This window comes from Rhinolophus sinicus, chromosome 17, assembly GCF_057876585.1.
Source record: "Rhinolophus sinicus isolate RSI-liver-muscle chromosome 17, RSI-T2T, whole genome shotgun sequence".
Lineage (NCBI taxonomy): Eukaryota > Metazoa > Chordata > Mammalia > Chiroptera > Rhinolophidae > Rhinolophus > Rhinolophus sinicus.
In genome coordinates this window covers 150,687,345-150,708,023 of record NC_142517.1, presented here as the reverse complement: position 1 = coordinate 150,708,023, position 20,679 = coordinate 150,687,345, and the positions used below count along the sequence as shown (strand labels likewise).

The 20,679-nt window shown below is 34.3% G+C and overlaps 1 protein-coding gene across 16 annotated transcripts in view; it reads left to right on the top strand.

Moving 5' to 3' along the window:
• BAZ2B (bromodomain adjacent to zinc finger domain 2B) overlaps nucleotides 1-20,679 on the top strand; it is a 311,801-nt gene that overhangs the window by 115,117 nt on the left and 176,005 nt on the right. For all 16 annotated transcript variants that reach the window (XM_088794244.1, XM_019727243.3, XM_074336965.2 and 13 more), the window contains one exon: nucleotides 6,389-6,536. In XM_088794244.1, the coding sequence (XP_088650370.1) occupies nucleotides 6,392-6,536 (145 nt within the window). In that variant the 5' untranslated portion in view covers nucleotides 6,389-6,391. The remainder of the gene's footprint in view (nucleotides 1-6,388; nucleotides 6,537-20,679) is intronic.

Here is a 20,679-nt window from a genome sequence, read left to right as displayed (position 1 = left end):
TTCCCGCAGAGAACATTTGGTATTGTTAGCCAAGATAAAGACACTCTTTAAAAAACTCCTTCCAGGAGAAATATCTAAGTCTATTTTTATGTTTACTTTCTGAATCTTCAGTCTATTCTATAGCTGTACTTTCAATAATAAAGGAATTATAATTGAAACACAGGGCAGCTGATCATATTTATATTTTTTAGCAAACATGCCTTGCCTTTGCCTATTTGTACTTGTTCAGGCTTACACCTAGCATTTGTCAGTGTCCAAAAACTTTTATGATTCCACAAAAAAATAACATTGTATATGCATGAATTTGAACAGTGTTATCATTAACAACTGATCATTGAATCATTTTACAGTATAGAGGAAGCATCCTTCAGGGAAGAAGTTGTGATAATTCTGATTTTTGTCTGTTCTCAGGATTGGTGTAAATATCATCTTAGTAAAATACAGTAAATTCACGAATGAGCATTATGATATGTGCTCATTCCTTGTCAAGTTTAAACAATTAGGGCAAAATGTAAAATAATAGACTCTGGAGGTGTACTGACCCAAAATATAGGTTGAATGTAATTTTCTCATTTATTGCAATGGTACTAAGCCAACTTGAATCATTTTATTATAATAAATATCTAGAATTACTAATTAACAGACAGTTTTGGTTAATTGAATTCCCAGTAATGCAGTTTTTGATACTTGAGATCAGGCTTTCTCAGCCTCAGCATTACTACTAACATTTTGGTTCAGGTTATTCTCCATGTGGGAGATGCCCTTGCATGGTATGCCTTAGCAGCATCCCTGGCCTCTTATCTGTGCAACTCCAAAAGCACCCTTTCAGTTGTGACAATCAAAAATGTCTCCAGATAGGGCCAAATGTTTCCGAGTGGATGAAGCAAGTGTGACAAAGGCACTCCTGGTTGAGAACTACTTTAGAACACGGGGAAGATCTATGAGTATAATGCATCAAATCATTTATGATCACTTCGTCATCTTTCACACATTTCCTCCTGTTGTTCATATAAACAAATTTATTTTTTACTGCTGTGTAATATGTTAATTTACAGCCTTAGTCATCTTTATCCTACCTGGTTAGCTGATAAATAATTATGAAGTTATACATTAGAAAGTATACTCTCATAAATGGCCAGATGTTAAAATGCATACCTAGTGATTGATAGTCTTCCATAGGTGAGTGTGTTGTGGGTGGGGGAGTTATGTTATTATATTTTGTTCATTTTGATCATGTGGGATCTGGGCTCTTTTGGGCCAAAAAGAGTCGGTTGGTTGTTGGTGGTTTGGAACCTAAGATGAAAGTGGGATTCCTGTTTTTTTGTTTTGTTTTTTTAATATTTTTATTTTTTATTTTTGGGGAATATTGGAGAACAGTGTCTTTCTCCAGGGCCCATCAGCTCCAAGTCGTTGTCCTTCAATCTAATTGTGGAGGGCACAGCTCAGCCCCAAGTCCAGTCGCTGTTTTCTGTCTTTAGTTGCAGGGGGGTGCAGCCTACCATCCCATGCGGGAATTGAACCGGCAACCTTGTTGTTGAGAGCTCGTGCTCTAACCAACTGAGCCATCTGGCCACCTCTCCAGCAACTCAGCAGCAGCTTGTTGCCTTCAATCTATTTGTGGAGGGCACAGCTCACTGGCCCATGTGGGAATCGAACCGGCAACTCCGTTGTTCAGAGCTTGTGCTGTAACCAACTGAAACATCCGCCGCCTGAAAGTGGGATTCTTAACACATAGCGTCAGAATGAAAGGCTATTATAGATGTACAAATATCAGATCTGAATACTTGGTCATAACAGAAATCTGGAAAGAAATGTTTCTTGAATACCTGAACTGTTTTTATTTTAATGAACATGTTTTTCTTAAATAATCTGAATAAATGGGTTTCTTCCAATTTTTATGCAGTATGCTTCAATAATGAATGACTCATGTGGTCATAGAGTAATTATATATTTTCAACTGAAAATTAATGTATTAATTTTCATCGATATTTTTTTCCACCTAATTTTGAAAATTCCCTGGTAAAGCACCCTTATTTTGAAAGTTTCATTGTTACTTATACAGTTGTAAAGTGTTCATTTTTAATTCTTAACAGAAAATTTATCTGGCTAAAAATATAGCATGCGAAGCATACATATAACCTTTAAACAGACATGACTCTGAAATAGTACTTGAAATGAATAATCTAAAAATATCTTAAAGTTTCTTTTACTGCCACATGTACACATGGCTAATTATACACACAGACAACTCACTTATTAAAAACAATAGCTGACAATTATTGAGTGCTAGGTACTTAGCACGTTACATGATTATCTCATTTAATCCTCCCAACTACACCTTCATTTTACTCATGAAGAACTGGAAATTCACTGAAGTTACATAATTTATACAAAGTCATAGCTAATGAGCTTGACACAGTTTTTGAACCCAGATAACATCTATTACCAAATGTCTTACTGACACAATGTAATCTGTATCTTCATTTCTTCTAGGTTTAGGTTTACATTCTTCAACCCCAATGCATATGTATTTTTTGACTGTTTACTGTGTGCCAGACTTTGTGTTTTTTTGTTTTTCTTGTTATTTTGAAATAATTTTAGACTTAAAAAGTTGCAAAACAAATACAGAGCGTACACATGTATTTTTACACAGCTTCCCCTAATTTTAATAATTTATGTAGCCATGGTACAATTATCAAGATTATAAAAATGAGAAAATTAACATTGGTATAGTACTATTAACTAAACTATAGACCTTATATGAATCCCACCAGTTCTTCCACTAGTATCTTTTTTCTGTTCCAAAATCCACCTAGGATCCCACATTTAGTTGTCTCTCTTTAATCCTTCAACCTATGGAAGTTTCTCAGTCTTTCGTTTTCTTTCATGACCTTGACTCGATGAATAATAGTCAGTTGTTTTGTAATTGGTCTCGCAGTTTTGGTTTGTTTGATGTTTCTTCATGATTTGACTGAGGTTATGTGTTATTGGGAAGACTACCACAGAGGTGATATGGCCTTCTAGGAGGAGCAGAAGATAAATGATGTCGGTATGTTTTGTTGCAGGTTTTATAGTTTCTCCACTGTGAAGTTACTCTTGCCCTTTTTAATTAGTAAATCTTCTGGAGGAGATGCTTTGCATCTATGCAGATATCTTGTGTTTCTTCATAGTTTCAATTACTGCATTTAGCATCCCTTGGCACACATGTATTTTAAACCTTCTTTGAATAGTTCTTACAGTATGCTAAGCCAGTGATTGTTTTGTGGCTTATTCACAATTACAAAGGCATCACCTTCTTACTTTTTAAATTTCAGGTTGATGACTATGATTCTGGTGCTATGCTTGTGCTTTAGCCGGGGACAATAGTTAATAAAATGTGAATTCAATAATATTTAGCTTAAAAAGAAAAATTTGAAAAGCGAATCCTTGTTAATTCAAACATATCAATCTTTATTCTAGAGTAACAAAGGTTAGAGTAGATTTGTTAAATTTCTTTAACATGAAAAGGAGGATATGTGTAAGATGAACATGGAGTAATTGACCAAATTTTGGGTTACTAGAACTAAGAAATACCTATTAAAACATGAAGAAAAATACTTAAAACTTACAACCAGTGTAAAAGAAGAGTATTTTACATACAAGGAGAATACCCAGCCACCTGAGAGATCATACTGACTAGCAATATATATCTCAGAACAAAATAGTTGAAATAAAATAATACATATATATAATTTGTATAATAAAACTTCTAAGGAAAATGTCTGCATAAGCATATTTTTAAAAAAGAGTTAAGCCCCTTCCCACTTAAATTAACAAAAAGAACCAAGATAAAAGAGAAAATTGCACTTTTGCTAAAACTAAAAAGGGCCCCCATACCTCATACTACTACTAGCTCTAGTACCACTCTTTCTTATTGCCAGGTTTAAATTTTATTTTTAAACAATGCTATAATAAAGAACCTACAAGTTCTTCATTATTATGGAATAGATTCTCAAAAGTAGATTGCAAGATCCAATATCTGTATATTTTCAATTTTAGTAAATGTCCAGAAAAAGGAATCCTCAATGAGCAGTCTGTAGAGGCTGCCATTTTGCCTTCTGGGTTTTCCTTACTTTGGTCCTGAATCAAGTTATATCAACAGAAGGAAATATACCTAGAGTTTATAATTTACTATACTATAAAAAATAATAACTATTATTTATTGAGCTCTTATATGCCAAGAAATCAGCTAAATTGCTTATCTATATTATATCACCAAATTGTTTTTGCCGTGCAGTATAATGGCACATTTGAAAAAAACACCTTTTATTATTTTTACATTATAATAAATTTAAATAGGACATTTTAGAATTTTTTTGAGACAGTGTGGTTACCAGCTATAAGAGTTGAAAACTGTCTTTTTCTGTAAACTCCATCTAGGTGAAAAATCCACATTTTTTGTAGAAATGAGATGGTGAAAATAGTTTGTAGAGAAAGGTGTCAGCTATAGATAGGCCTTGCCGTCAGTCTCATGTCTCAAAGCTTATTAGTTACTCTTTGATGACCCAAAACTTGCCCTTTAAGCATTAGTTTCATGTGGCCGTCAGTACTAAGTATGCCTTTCCATGATGAATGCTGATAAAGGGTAAAAAAAGTTCTGTGTATATGGCCACATTCATTATAGCTGTACCATTACTGTTTCCCCGAAAGTAAGACCTAGCCAGACCATCAGCTCTAATGCGTCTTTTGGAGCAAAAATTAATATAAGACCTGGTCTTATTTTACTAAAAGACCGGGTATGATATGATATGATATAATATAATATAAAATAATACTGGGTCTTATATTAATTTTTGCTCTAAAAAGATAGGTCTTATTTTCGGGGAAACATGGTACCTGTGGAGGTGATTGGCAGCCATTCCAGAATATGAAGTTTTTTAATTGTATATGATTGGAAAACTCATTCAAATGGTCTTAGTAATGATGCTATGTGCAACCTGAGATTACCTTTACCATATGTATTCATCTTATGAGAAAAACCATCTATGTACCATATGGATTCAATCAACATTTAAATATTAACCTTGTATTATTTTAGTTGGTCAGCATTTTTAAATGAAATCAAACTATTTTCTTAGAAAACATATAGTAATTATATGAATTGGGATGGAATCCCTACAGAAATCTTGATTGTTAGATTATTTAAATGATGAAAGTTTACTTGTGGTTGACCATAAATTTATAGGTAAGCAGAATCTTTTTTTGTTTCTTCCTATAAGTTGTGTATTCCTCAAAACAACTATGAACTCCATGAGTGACTTGCTTAATTGTGGGATCAGTGTATGCAGAAAGTATTAAAATGACCATAACCTATTCTAGGTTAAAAAAAATTATTGCGGTATCATTTACATGTAACACTATATTAGTTTCAGGTGTACAACATAATGATTAGATATTTTATAGATTGCAGAATGGTCACCACAATAAGCCTAGTTAACATCCGTCATCACACAGTTAAAATTTTTTTCTTGTCATGACAACTTTTAAGATTATTCTTTTAGCAACTTTCAAATATACAATACAGTATTGTTAACACTAGTCATCATGCGGTACATTACATCCCATCACTTATTTTGTTTTATAACTGGAAATTTATGTCTTTTGACCCTCTTCACCTATTTCTATTCTAGGTTTTTAATGTCAACTTAAATTTTTACAATAAGACCTATGTAAAATTGTACCCAAAAGAGCTAAGCAAATTAATAAAGATGCTTAGAAGTGGTTCAGTCATTATAAATCAGTCATGCAAAGGCCATTTTGAGACTATAGTTCAAACTTGACTCTAGTAAAACCTCTAAAATGTACTTATCTTTTTGGGGGGACTCACTGTAATGGGGATTACCCAGTCAGATTCTTGGATGCTTAAGACCTACAAGTATATTTCTATCTGGATTTAAAGGACAGGGAGGGTTACAGTCCATTTAAATGTGGTGGTATTTTCTTGATTTATTAAGACAGTATAGGTATTGTAAGTGAATAGGTGATGAGGTGATTTAGGAAGAATAAGAAGTTGATATGTTAATTTTCCTAAGGTTGTGGCAACACACATGTTTGTGAAATTACTTTATTCAAACCACTATTAATGCACTTTTTGATATAAGGAAACTCTGTAGGTCTATTAAAAGAGGATTTGGAATGTATACTTAACATTAAAATTATTTCATAAATTGATGTTTTTAATTATAATGTTTTTGTTTATTCCATATTTTATCTTTCTGAAGAAGATGTATTCCAACTTATTTCATATTTTGAAAAAGTATGCCTAAAAGTTTGACTTATTTTAAGTATGTGTAATTCTTTTAAATAATCCCATTATCTAATACTATCAACATTTTTCTCCCTCTCATAGATAATGGAGTCTGGAGAACGGTTACCATCTTCAACAGCCTCCTCTACTATCCCAACTTCATCTTCTATACCTTCCGTGGCTTCATCGGTTTCAAAAGGCGGCCTTTCCACTGGAGCTGCTTCACTTAGCTCTACAATCAACCCATGTGGTAAATACCCTTTACTAACTCAATTTTAGAATGCCATCTCTTTACTAATTTGTGTTCATAGTGTTTTATTGAATTCTGAATAAATTGTTCTCATTACCTCATTGACCTGTTGAACAATGGCTAGGTCTCTACTGAATATCTGATCTCTACTTTTTCTGGATTTTTTTAGCACACTGGGGTAGCACTGGTTATTCCAAGCTTTTTTTGCTTATTGGAAGTCCTCTGTCTGAGTTTAATATTAATGTCACCATTTCAATTATAAATTAATACATGCAAAGTCTTTTTAAAACAATAGGCCCATGAAAGAGTGAAGAAATACAAAGGAATCCTTGGTGGGAAGAGTAAATCCTTACGTAAACCCTTTGCCCTAAATTTGCTTTCAATGTTTGAAATGACCTTCAACAAACTCTAAATACCTCAGTTCACAGATGTATTGTATACTAAGGTAGATCATTTACTTGATGGAAAATATTTTAAGAGTTTAGAACTTGACAAGTTTCTCTTAAACATGAACAAAGTTAGTGTTGCTAAAAAAGAGAGCTTATTTCAGAAATGAAAATAGCCTCAATTTGATTAATAATGTAGAAAGTATTTTAAATTACCCCCTCCCCCAAAAAAATCACCCTTTGCCCCAACACAGGTTTGGTAGAAAACATCCTTTTTTTTCAAAACAACTAAACTTAACTAACTCATTCCTTTATCACTAGGAAGAGTTTTAGTTGTGTAGATAATTTTATATGTTTGTAAGCAGTAGAACTAAATTATATTTCACTTTTTCTAAACTAGATTTGTAATTTGGGGTAAGCGAAATCCATAAATATGGAATGTTTGCTAACAAAATACCCTAGCAAATTTTCAAATATGTATTTGTTTAATTATTTTGATTTTTTTTAAATCAGTGGAATAATAACAAGAAGGATGTCATTTTGTCATTGTTTTATCAGAATACTTTTCTAAAATTTTCTTAGGGATTACAAAATAACTAAAATAAAATAGAATTACATTGACAAATAAATAAAATCCCTGTTCTCCTGCATAATCTTGGTTGAGTCATGTAACAACTTCATCCACACTCCCCTTGTATATAAAATGATGGCTACATATAACTGATAAATGCGTTTGATGATAAGCTCTGTTCAGAAAAGGTAATGCCATTCTTGGCATTTTACCTCATTACTGTGTCCAAGTGATAGCATATAGTTGTTGTTTTTTTAAATTTTTATTTCTTGCTTTTTATAACTTTTTCTGAATGTCTTTAACATATGTAATGTTTCTAGAGAAATGTCCTGTTTTTATGTTGAACTTTTCAGTTATTGAGTATAGAGTCTTGAGCTTTCTGGACACATTGCTATCACGTATGTCTCATTTAGTTTTCGGAATTGGTGACGCTTGACTTGCTTACGATTTTGATTAGCCACATTGGGCACTATTTTTTTGTTAGTGATTGGTGGGAGTTGCAGAGGGGTGGGGTATGCAGAGTTGTTGAATAACATCACAAATTTCCTTGTCTGGAAAGGAATAACTTTTATCATTTATTTGCCAATTAAAAAGGTTGTTGAGTTTTTATGTTGAAATGCTTACCGTGAATGAAGGTATAGTTTATTTCTATATTCTGAAATTATATCCCTGTTAATACATTGTGCTTTTAGTACCTACAGCATGATTTTTTTCACTTTCTAGGAAAATGATGTTAGTTTTTAACTTTCACAGTATTGTGGTTTTTGTCTAAAGTAAAGCCTGTTATTAACTTCCAACACATAGGTTACTTAAGAGAATGCTCGGTTGTCCTGCATAACTCAGTTTATCCTATTTCCCTGTCTTTTGTCTGATTCATTATTTTTGGCCTAGTCATTGTCTGATAATTCTCTCCATTTTAAAATAAAATTATGGAGTGGTAATGGACCTGGCCTCTTTATCTTAAACAAATTGAATCTCCTCAATTTTTTTGATATATAGAGACAACAAAACAGGATTTTCATCTTTGAAATGTCAAAACTTCAACAATTCTTTAATGGCCCCTTTGAGGACATTCTGTTGTTTTAAACAGTTACTTTAATAATAGTTGACCATCCTCTGTCATCTTCATTAATGGCTTGTCTAGGAATTCCTCTGTGTTGCAAAGGATGTAATTCAAACCTGCTTTCAAACTTTGAATGATCAACTGATTTCTTTTGAATCAATACCTGATCAGGATCTGGGATTATATCTATGTACATGTTAGCCTGTTCCCATTATGGATGCTGGCAGAAGACATGAGACTCCCGGGTCAGAGATTTTATTATTTATGGCACAGCAAATAGCATGAGCGTCATGTTGGCGTTGGCTCCCCGTGCCTCCTGCGCCCCCCAGGGGTGACACACAGGAGCCCAGTTGGATCTTATAAATGAAATGGTTTCATGTCACAGCTAAGGAATAATGAGCTTAGGGAATCCTCTGCTTTTACAGTAAATGATAACAAACCCACTCTTTGTCTGGAAGGGGATGTTGTCTCATCCTTCAGGGCTCACCAGTGCAAATGCAGTCCTGAGAAATGGATTGGCTAAAGAGTGGTCAAGGCCTTGCATTCTTGGCATACCCAGCGATAACATGTAGGAACCTTGGAGGGCTGCCTTTCATAAAATACCTTTCATTTTATTACAGTAACTTGGATAGGAAATAACACTGCAATAAAGATTGATTAGTCTGAGGCCATCTGCATATATGTGTTTTGTTGGTCTTACCAGAATATAAGAAATACGATATCTCTTTTCTCCTTAAGGTATGATTTAAAAAAAATAACTCACCTACTTCTAAAAAATAATTTGGGACAGCTTTTAACAAATGTATTGGCGCAATAAACAAACCAATGAAAATATCAAAAGATATGTTTGAAAAAGTAAAAAGGTATTAACTGAAGAAAGCCACCAAAAATGAATAGAAACTTAACAAACTAGCTGCTAAGAATAAAGGGAAAAAATAATGGGATGCATGGCTCACATACTAGTGCTAGTAAGCATTTCAGTTCCTCAGAAAAAAACCAATTTTCTGGCCCTGAGTAGTGTGGGGAATATGCGACCAGAACCTTTGTTTAAAAGGCCAAATGATGCCTAATATCCAACAGGCCAGTTTCGCAGATATTCAGACTGTTCCACATATTGGCTCTGAGTGAAAGCTCAGGGAGCAGTATTTAAGCGTAGTTGTACAATTAAACTTTACAGAGTGGATTTGTTTGAGATTTGTGGTCATTTGGCCTAATATAAAGATAGAATTTTGAGAAATTTCAATAATAGCTAAGCTGTTCGATAGATCACTGGTTTTCAAACCATTTTTAAGATAGAACCCTTCAAATGAAAGCTTATAAAATGCTGAATGAATAAAACAGATACACTTTAAAATTTGCCTGGTTAAAGCTGGAGTATTCCTGCTTTTCTCTTAAATTAATGAGACTGATGTAAATATGTATCTTAATTGCAAGGCACCTGCCTCTGTACAAGCGTGTTAAATCGTAGTATATTGAAGAAATTACAAGTTGATCAGTAAGGCCACAACTTAGGCTATGTATCAGTTAAGACGGTAGTTAACTATCAACAGGAAAACATGGCGAATAAGCACTCCAACCCAGTCCCCAGATGGGCAGTCCTGGGATGAGTAATGCCAACCACAGACCCAGACTCCTTCTAATTTATATTCTGTCTTCTGAAGTAAGGGACTTTGATGCTTGTGTGTGTATCTCATGGCTGTACGAGGGCTGATCCACCTACAGCACTGTTTTCTAGGAAGAAAGAAGTTGGGAGGGGGTGGCGGCACAACAAGTTGCATGCCCTTCCCTTTGACCCCTTTTAAAGAACTTTCCCAGAAACCCCATCTAGAGATTTCCACTTACATCTCTTTCATCAGAACTGTGTGAATGGTAATCTCAGCTTCAAGGGAGGCCAGGAGAAAAAGTTTTTAGCTGAACATATTGCCGTCCTGAAGAAAATAGAGGTTATTAGTAAGGAAAAAGGAGAGAATGGGGAGCCAGTATCTGCTATGGCTAAGTGGAGCAGAGGGACAGGTCAAGCTGGGGAGTAGGCTAAGGTCGGATCATTTAGAACATCATGTGTCCTGGTTAGAAGTTTCGGCAGAATAATGGATTGATTAAAAGCAAGGATTTTATAACTGTAAGGCCCTGAAATTGAATCTTGGCTTGTCCACTTATTAGCTATGTGAATTTGGGTAAATTTCTTACCCCTTTTTGAGCTTTGGTTGCCTCATCTATAAAACAGATAAAACAACACCCATTTGGCAGCATTATAAGCATAAATAAGATAATGCCTAGGATGTAGTACGTGTCTACATTGTAACCATTATTTTTATTCATATGTCATCCAAGTGGAAGGGTTTTGTATGATCACACTGCTTTGAAAGTGACAGCTCTAGCGGCAGGTAGAGCACCAATTTGCCATGGGGATGGGACTAGAGGCACAAAAGACATTTAAGGAGGTTTTTATGTTTATCTAAGTGAGAAATGATCAGGGCCCAAATTAAAGACTTGTTGGAGATGGGGAAAGAAACAAGGTTCCAGAGATATTTAGGTAGATTCTTATGGGGTGTAATGACTGAATTTGGATAAGGCGATGTTGTGAGAGAGAAGCCCTGACATGACCTGGATAACTGGGTGAAGAGTGATGTAATGAGAAGTGTGGAGGGAAATGAGTTTTAAACGGTAAAAGGCACAGTTTGTTTTCTGTAACCTTTTTTTTTTTTTTTTTTAAATAAAACACATCTCTATGCTTTTTATTTGCTTTTAAATATAAATCTTGCTATTTAGCCATCAGCTAAAGTGATCTAAATGCAAAACCCCAAATCCCCAATTAAAAGTATAAAATCTGCCTCTACCCACAGCAGTGTACTGCTTCAAATGCTCTTCCCCTATCAGTAAAGTCGAGATAATTTTGTCACATGTGAATTACAAGTATATATCCCATTTCCTGAGGTATTATCAGTCTTCCAGAGCAAAAGCTTTCTTTGTCCCATTTTTCCTGTGTCGTTTTTCAATGTTACAAACAGTAGGTATTTGCTAAAACACCACCTTGTCTCTTACATTCTCACAGATGGACAAAGCCTGGCCTGGCTTTGCATTTGAATGGAATATGCATCCATTTTTATATCCACACTACTGTTGGGGGATATTTGCATTGTTTCCAACTTTCGCCAATTAAAATATTGTGACCATTGTTATCCATGGGTCCTAACACATATAAGCATCCTTTTCTGACAATGTCTTCAGCCTTACCAGTAGTACCAATTTATTTTCCCACCAACTGCGTGTTAGAATTTTGATACTTATCAGCCATGCTAACACTTGTCATTGTCAGACTTGATGATGTTTTTGTCAGTGATGAATATGAAGTAAGTTTTTAGCCGTTTGGATTTCCTCTTTTTGAAGTGATTGTTTAGGGCTTTGGTACATATTTCTGTTGGGTTATATCTTTTTATTATGGATTTATGACTTTTTCGTATGTTGAACGCTGATCCTTTTTTCAGTTATGTTTTGGGGAGGTGTATTTTCTCAATCTATGTTGTGTCTTTCTTATGTTATATTGTCTTTTGATGAATGGACCTTCCAATATTAATATAGTAAGAATTATCAATATTTTTTATCTATGGTTATGTTTTTTGTCTTGTTTAAGAATCCCTCCTTTACCTTCAAGGTTATGCATCTATTTTTCAAGATTTCACATACCTCTCATTTAGTATTACTTTGAAAAGTATAAAGTTATACAACATTAGGCCACTTGTGAGAGACTGAATTGGGTTTTGGTTTGGAAACTATCACCGCCAGGCGTTGTTGGTTGATATATCAGTCAGTTCCACTAGAGATAACATAAACTACCTAAATTGTTTTAAGCAAAAAGAGATTTAACCTGGGAATTAGTATTTATAAAATTATTGAGCAGCTGGCCACTGGCCCCCTTGAAGGAGTTCAGAGCATTGCTGTTTAAGTGGCCTGTGTGAGGAAGCCACCTCTGCTTCAGTCAGGATACCGCTGTTCCAGCTGATGGCTCCATAACCCACAACCTCGTCTGTAATCCAGTGACGGGGACCCACCAACATAACTGACTCAAGGGCTGTTTGTGTTGCCTGCTAGATCCACACCAGCGAAAAGGATACCTCACGTGCTGCCAATCTGTCAGCTTAACTCAAGTTTTAATTGATTCCAAATACATCTGATTGGCAGAACTTAAATTACATCCATAAATCTGGCTGCAAGAGACTGGTAAATAAATGTAAATAAAGACTGATAAATAAATGTTTAGCTGCCCAGCTTCTGCGTCACAGGAGGGTACACTAAAGGAGATTGGAACAAATGTTAAATGAACTAATTACCCCTTTGAGCTCATCTGGTGATATCTCCCCCCCCCCCCCCCCCGCCACACCTTCTCACCTATGTATTATAATAAACTTCTGATATAGATACACATATATGAGCTTTATTCCTATTTTAACAGTTCTTCAGAGTAAAATTGTATTTCATTAGTGCATCTACTAGCTCGTGTATACTTACTGTAAATCTTCAGATATACTGTTCTGTATAACAATATAAATTAAACAAAATAGAATAAATGCTAAACTTAAAATGATATGACTCTTAACTGCCACAGACAACAGGAAATATCTAATGTTTCCTTTCTAAAGATTATAAAAGACTTTTCAAAGACTTCAATCTTTCTATATAGTAACATTAATTTTTCTCTATTTACTGGATTATGTCCATTAGTATAAAAGCATGTTTGTAGTATCTCCCATCCTAAAAAGCAATAGCTACTAAATATCCTTTTTTTTTCCCATTTCAAATGCTCTTCTGGCTATTGTCCTATTTTCTGCCTTGCTTGTAGCCAAACTTCTCAAAAGATAGAGCCGCGTATACTTTCTCCTTTCCTCGTCTTTCATGTATATTTCAATCTACACCAAAGTCACTTTTCTGTCTTCATCTCACTCAGCCTCTCTGCAGAACTAACACAGTTGACCACTCCCTCCTTTTTGAAAACCGTTTTTGAAAGAGTCTGTATTGTATTGGTATCATTTCTTCCCCAAATGTTTGGTAGAATCCACCAGTAAAGTCATTTGGGTCTCGAAGGTTTTTTTTTGTTTGTTTGTTTGTGGGTTTTTTTAAATTGTTGTTGTTGACAGATATTGAACCATGAGTTCAACTTTTTAAATTTCAGTATAAAACTGTGCAGGTTATCTTTTTCTTCTTAAGTTAGCTTTGGTAGTTGATATCTTTCAAGGAATTTATCCTTTTTTTTCTAAGTCATTGAATTTATAGGCACAAAGTTGTTCCAAGTAGTACTTTATCCTTTGAATGTCTGTACAATTTATAGTGATGTCCTCTCTTTCATTGTTGATATTAATAGTTTATGCCTTTTCTCTTTTTTCTTTGTGACTAGAGCTTTATCAATTTATTGATCTTTTTGACAAACTAGCTTTTGGTGTCATTGACTTTTCTTAATTTTCTGTTTCATTGATTTTGGCCCTCATTATTTCCTTTGTTTTTCTGTGAGTGTGAGTTTCTCCCCCCCCCCCCCCCCACTTTCCTAAAAGGGAATGCTTAGATCATTTATTTAAGACCTTTCTCCTTTTCTTATATTTATCCATTAACATCATACATTTCCCTTTTAAGGACTGCTCTAGCTGCATCCCACAAATTTTGATAAGTTTTCATTCATTATCATTCTAGTAAAAATATTTTCTATTTTCCTTTGTGAATTGTCTGACTGAAGCATTGTTTACAAATCAGTAATTGAACATTTAGATGTTTTATTGATGTCCATTTTAGTTACATTGTGGTCAGAAACATACTGATGACAATCTGCGCTCTGTGTTTTGGCTTCCCACTGCTGCTTGTCTAGACTGGCCCACTTTGGTTCTGGTCTCCTTTGTGCCAGAGAAGTAAGAACTGTGAGTCAGCCAGAAAGTACTAGGCAGAGATGAGTTTTTCTCTCTGTGGTTTCCTTGCTTGTAAGATTTCCCTCTAATTTACAGCTGCTGTGCCAGCTTTGGACTTTGTACTGTGACACTTAAGGCTTTCTGCTGTCTAAGCTAATCATGGTGAAGGAATTCATTCAATTAAGAATTATGTCAAAATAAACAGATCTGCTGTGTGTAGCCTTCTCTTTCTCTCTGTTTTCTGCTTGCTGTTTTGCAGCGTCCCTGGAGTCCTCCACTCACGCACAGTGTTCTTATAGCTGGCTGTTTGGGTAGTTTAAACTCTGAATTTGGGTCTCATTCTTTCTGTGATTTGCTCACTGCCAGGATTTCCCCTTTAAATTTTCTGATATTTTCTCACTCCTGGATTCTGACCTTGGGCACCTTTAGTTGATAAGCCTGTTCTTTTTTTTCTTCCACTGTTTTCTGTAGTTATCGCTGTGAGGTTCAGGCAGCATTATCAGACCAAAACACCACAAAGTCATACTTTTTACCACTTCTTGTTACTGTTTTTCCAGATTAAACTCTCCCCTGGTTTTTCTTTGCTTTTGGATGCTTTCCAGTATCTTTAGTGTTTTGTTTTGTTTTTTAAATCAGTTTTTATAATTACCTTCTGTGGATGAGTTGTGCCACCACTTCACTACTACCCCACCATTACCTGATGTTGTTCCCCCTCCATTTTTAAAAAAAGTAACTTAAAAAAAAAAATTCACCTAAGACTCCAGAGGGTGCCATATGACCCAGTCTGGCCATTCCAAACATCCTATTTCCCAGACAAAAGTGATTGGTTAAGGAATGGGCACATGATGCAAATCAGATTAATCAAAGACAAAGAGATTCCATTCTGGGATTTTTATTGGAACTAGTGAGGAAGGATACCCTTTAGTCCCACAAACCTGGGAGGAAGGAAGGAAGGGCCTATCTGAAAGAGAATTTGTTCCTAGTAAACTTTCAATCAGTCTTCTTTATCTAAAGTGAGCCTTTTCGAAAAGCTTTTGTATTATGTAAGTCAATACATTCACCTTTTCTCTAACTATTTTGAATTGGGTGTTCCGTACTTTTAACCTGATAACACCCTCCATGATCTAATCGCTGCCTACTTCAAATTTATCTGTTACTGTTCACACTGTTTCCCATTATCTTTTAGCCTCCCTGACCTTTCATTTCTAAAGATACAAACATTCTTTCCCAACTCAGTATCTCAAACATGCTCTCCCTCTGCAAGATCTTGCGTGCTTTATCTCGGATTAAATATTTTGAGACATTAATTAGAGAAGTCTTCTTTCTTCATAGTGTCTATGTAATTGTTCCACTATTATCTGTTTTTGCACCTCATATTTTCCTCCATAGTACTCTTCACAATTTGTAATTATACATTTGCTGTTTTGCTCATTTGTCCCTTCTTCTACATTTAAACGATAGAGACCATATAAGTTTTTATTTTATTATTATGTCTCCATTAACTGCCTTGCACAAAAATATATACTCAAGAAACAATTATTGAAGAAAGGAATGGAAGGAGAGATGAACTTTCAGGACTAGGATTTGAAAATTAGATATAAATTAACCCAAATAAGTTTTCTAGGCTGTTATGCTTTGCCCTAGTAATACCAAATGACTTGCAGATTTTAGTTGGGATAGGCTTTATAAGCCACAGAGTAAGGAATTTTAAAAGATCAGTTGACCTTAGTGAAGAGGCAATGAATAAGTAAAACCCTGAAAGTGCAAAGTTATTATTTAATTAGAACTTCTTATTTAAAAGATAACCAGGGCTTAAGTTTAGTTTACAGTCTAGAGAATCAAGAGAATGAAATAGGCCTGTTCTTAAGGGTTTGGAAATAATGCTAAACTTTTATTTCAGCTTCTTTGAGTATTTATGTTATAGTATGAACTATTATTAACATTACTTTTCTTTTTAGTTGAGTTGTCTATATTTTAGATATCTATAAATTGTAAATAAAGGCCCTCAAATGTTAAACTGTCTAGCTTTTTTCCTCCCTCAGTCGGTTTATTTAATGAGAGGTTTAATCACAAGGCACAACATGTTTTTGAAATATTATTTTACATAACTTTTATGACTAGAACTTTGTAATATTAATTTGGAATTTTAGCAGTAAATTACTAAAGGAAAATAATGGCTTCAAATCAATTAAGTACTCTTAAAAAGAAATCCGGTGTTACGGAATAAGTTGTGTCTTCCTCCCAAAAAAGATATGTTGGGGTCCTTAATCCCTGGACCTCAGAACGTGACTTATGTGTAGATATGGTCATTACAGAGGTAATCAAGGTTAAATGAGGCAATCACATTATAACAAGGTTGTTAGGGTGGGCTTTAAACCAACAGGACTAATATCCTTATAAAAGGAGGACATTTGGACACAGAGACATACACAAGAGAGAAGCCTGTGTGAAGACATAGGAAGAATGCCTATGTTTACCAAAAGCTAGGAGAGAAGTGTGGAACAGATACAACCTTCCTTACCACCTTCACAGGGAGCGCCGCCCTGCCAACCCCTTCATTTTAGACTTCCAGCCTCTGGAAATAGGAGACAATAAATTCCTGTCGTCCTAAGCCACCTAGTTTGTAGTACTTTGTTATGGCAGTCCCAACAAGTTAATATACCCAGTATGTTTTTCAAAGCTGATTTTAATAATTTTTGTTCATTATGGGTAAACTAAGACTTTTTAATATACTGAAACATAAGCAAAACAAGATCTTAGAATTAGATTGTTTTCAGTTATATTTTTCTATTCCATGATTAAAATTGAAGTACATTTATATTTGAATATAGAAGTACATATAAATATTATGTTTTTTTAGCATTTTAATATATGAATTCTGAATCCTTTCATTTGATCTAACAGAAATACTTACTGCAAACGAGGAATTGCTCCTATCTTTTAAGAACAGTTATTTGCCTGAAGATTGATACATCATTTGCTGAACTGAATCAAAAGCTTGTTCACCATATTCAATCTTATAGGGTGACAGCTTTTGTTCCCAAGGTTACCTAGGCCTTTAGTGACTTTTTTCCCCCCGGTAAAAAGAGTGTCTGAAAGTAGTAACTTTACATAGAATCCTGGCACATAACAACTTAGCCAAGAGATGAAAGTTCATGTCATCAGTACTACATAGCATCATCATAGACCCCAGATACCTCACCGAGAGGGGCGCATTCGGTACTTTTTCCTAGTAATGCATTACCTCTTCTAATCATAAGAAAGCATTAGTTGAACACACATGGAGAGACGGTCTATAAAATACCTGATCAGTACTCTTCAGTGTACCAAGGTCATGAAAGAAGATTGAGAAACTGTCAAAAGTTGGAGAAAATTAAAGAGACACAGCAACCAAATGTAATGTGAGATCCTGGATTTGATTTGGGGACAGAAACATGACATTAGTAGAAAAACTAAAGAGATCTGAATAAATTCTTTATTTTAATTAATTAATCAAGGCTTATTTCTTCGTTTTGAAAATTGTTTTTTTCTGTTTTATCATGTAAGTTAATAAGATGAGGTAAGCTAAGAGGAGGTGTTAGTATGCTGTACTATTTTTGAAACTCTTTTGAGTCTAAAATTATCTCAAAATACATACTTATAAATAAAAATATTTCCATGCCATGAATATTTTTAAATGTTAAAATATAAAGGTTAACTGGCTGAAAAAGTTATGAAAATACAGGAATGAAATGATTATATGGGAAGAAATGTTTTGTCCCCATTAACTATAGAATTCTTTCTGTTTGTCCTTTAATCAAAGTTCAAGTTTATAGAATTTGTACATTTTGAGTTTCTAAATATGTAAACATTAATATATTTAAGAATTTTAACATGTGAGCCAGTCATTTGAGCATTTCTTTAATAGTAATTTTGATAATGATCACTTTGGTTATTACATTTACTTATTACTAGTGCTCATATGACCTCTATTTGAATGCGCTACCATTTTTGAGGATTTACAGGTTGTATACTAGAGGCTGACTTTGCAGTGCTATAAAATTCTGCTTACAATTTTAAAGAGCTAGAGACAAGAGTTTGAAGACGTGTTGCAACAAGTTTGTGTAGCAATGAAAGAACAAAGATATTTTAAGCACACAAAAAGCAATATGTAGGATGCTATCATAGTAAGCAGTCTCCTTGATTTTTTAAAAGATTCGATGCTTTAACATACTTACTCCTCAGAATTATTTTGTTTTAGTTTGCTATCTGGACTTTCCCTGAGTGGTAGGAGCTCTTGTTGACTGGTAGTTTACGTTCAAGGCCTTAGTACAGTGTTTGTCCTGTTTCATTCTTGTGGGAGGAAAAAAGCCTTCTTGTGTTGTGTCATGAAGTTCATTAATATTAATAAAGACACTTGCAGTTACCAGGCGTTGTTGCTGAGACGCTGGCATTATGTGTAACCGCCTTTAATCACTTATACATAGATTGGCTAGTAGAATTTGAAAAGCTCTGCTAAAAAGTATTCAGCTTATTATAAGTCATTACAGATGTATATTAATTTTTATTATGCCAAATGTGCACATTGTTACCTGTCACTTAAAATTGAAACTAAAATAAAAGTTGCATTCATTATATCGAAACTATGTTTGAATATTAATATCTGTTAAAAATAATTGTGATCTTGTAAAAGTATTTTCATTTTATGGTATAATTTATCAGTTCGCAAATGTTTTCTCTGAGCAAAATTTAAGAGTTTTAATCATAACAGGCTTTTATTTGGTGCTTCTTCTGATGTTAGTCATATTAATGTAGAAAAAAGTTACTTCTCCAAAAGTGGAGTGTTCTAATACAAATGATTTTTTTTTTACAATTGTTAGGTTAATAGAGCCACTTTCACTTGTCGTATTTTGTTTCATCTCAGAAAATATTCTGCTTTTTTTATTAATATAGAATATGCTTTGTTTTAAATGTAGTTATATTCTTTGAGCCAATCTATGATAAAAAATTACCTTGTGAACTTCGAAATTTCAATACAGTTGGTGAAGACTGGCATTGTTCTGGAAGCTTGGGAGTAATCAAAACAGCACCCCTTGTTGTATAAGATTAAAGCCACAACACAGATGTCATTAAATCAGCTTTTGATTACCCAAAGAGCATTTAGTAACATTGTGAATGCCTTTTACAATTGGAGCAGAGAAAAAAAGTGAGATGTACTTTTAATCATTTAAAGAATGACTTCTGGTTATTCTAGCCTTTTAAAAGAATAGAGAAACAAAGAATTGAAAACTACCATTGTAGAGCTGTCCACAGCAGGTATTAGTAAACGTCTTCCCTGCAACTGATAACAGTTTGCTTTATGCCGTGTTTTGTAGAAAGTAAAAATGATTAAGAAGTTACTTTTTCCATTCTAGCCTTGTACCTTAGTAATGGTATGAGTGAAAGATTGTAAATAATCATGAATGTTCAAAGGAAGCCCAAAACATATCTGTCTGGGAGATTCAGGAATATTCCTGGCCAATATGTTTTTAGATGGTTAGGGAAGTATAGATTTGATTATAAAAGGGAAAAGGAGTCAAAGAGCATGTTATGTAGGCATGGGGGGGGCGGGGTGTGAAGTAGAAGAAACATGTGACCAAAAATACAGCAGTGGGAAACGTTTGTTAAACGCCTATTGTATTTCAGAGTATGCCAGTTATTGGGGATACTGAGATGAACGAGATTCAATTTTTGCTCTTAAGGAGCTAAGCTCATAATTTAGAATTCATTCATATAGAAGTGTTTGTTAAAACAGTGGAAGCACATGAAATAACTGAGGAAGAAAGCCTAACAAGAAAAGGAAAAAAAGAGATAGCTGGGCAAAATCTTTGGGAATGCTTACATTTAGAAAAGAGCAAAACAGAAATCCGAAAAAGCAGACAGTAGTAGTATTGCAAGATATACGTAGTTAAGAAGAGGATCAAGATCGTTCCATGACCTGGAGCTTAAAGGTGAACATGGGTTTTAATAAGGACGAGGCAGTTGGCAATGCCCGATTTACACAGAGAGGTTAGAAGGAGGATTGTAGAGTAAAGATTAGTGGGATCGAGTGATGGAGAAAACTTTAGTAATTTTACAGACAAAATGGAAAGAAGGTTTGGGGCGTGGCAGAAATATATGATTCTGAGAAGTGGGAAGGAAGTCGACATATAGGTATAAGAATTTTCTTTCAAGGTTAACACAGGAGAGATGGTGAGATTGAGAGGAAAGGAAATAG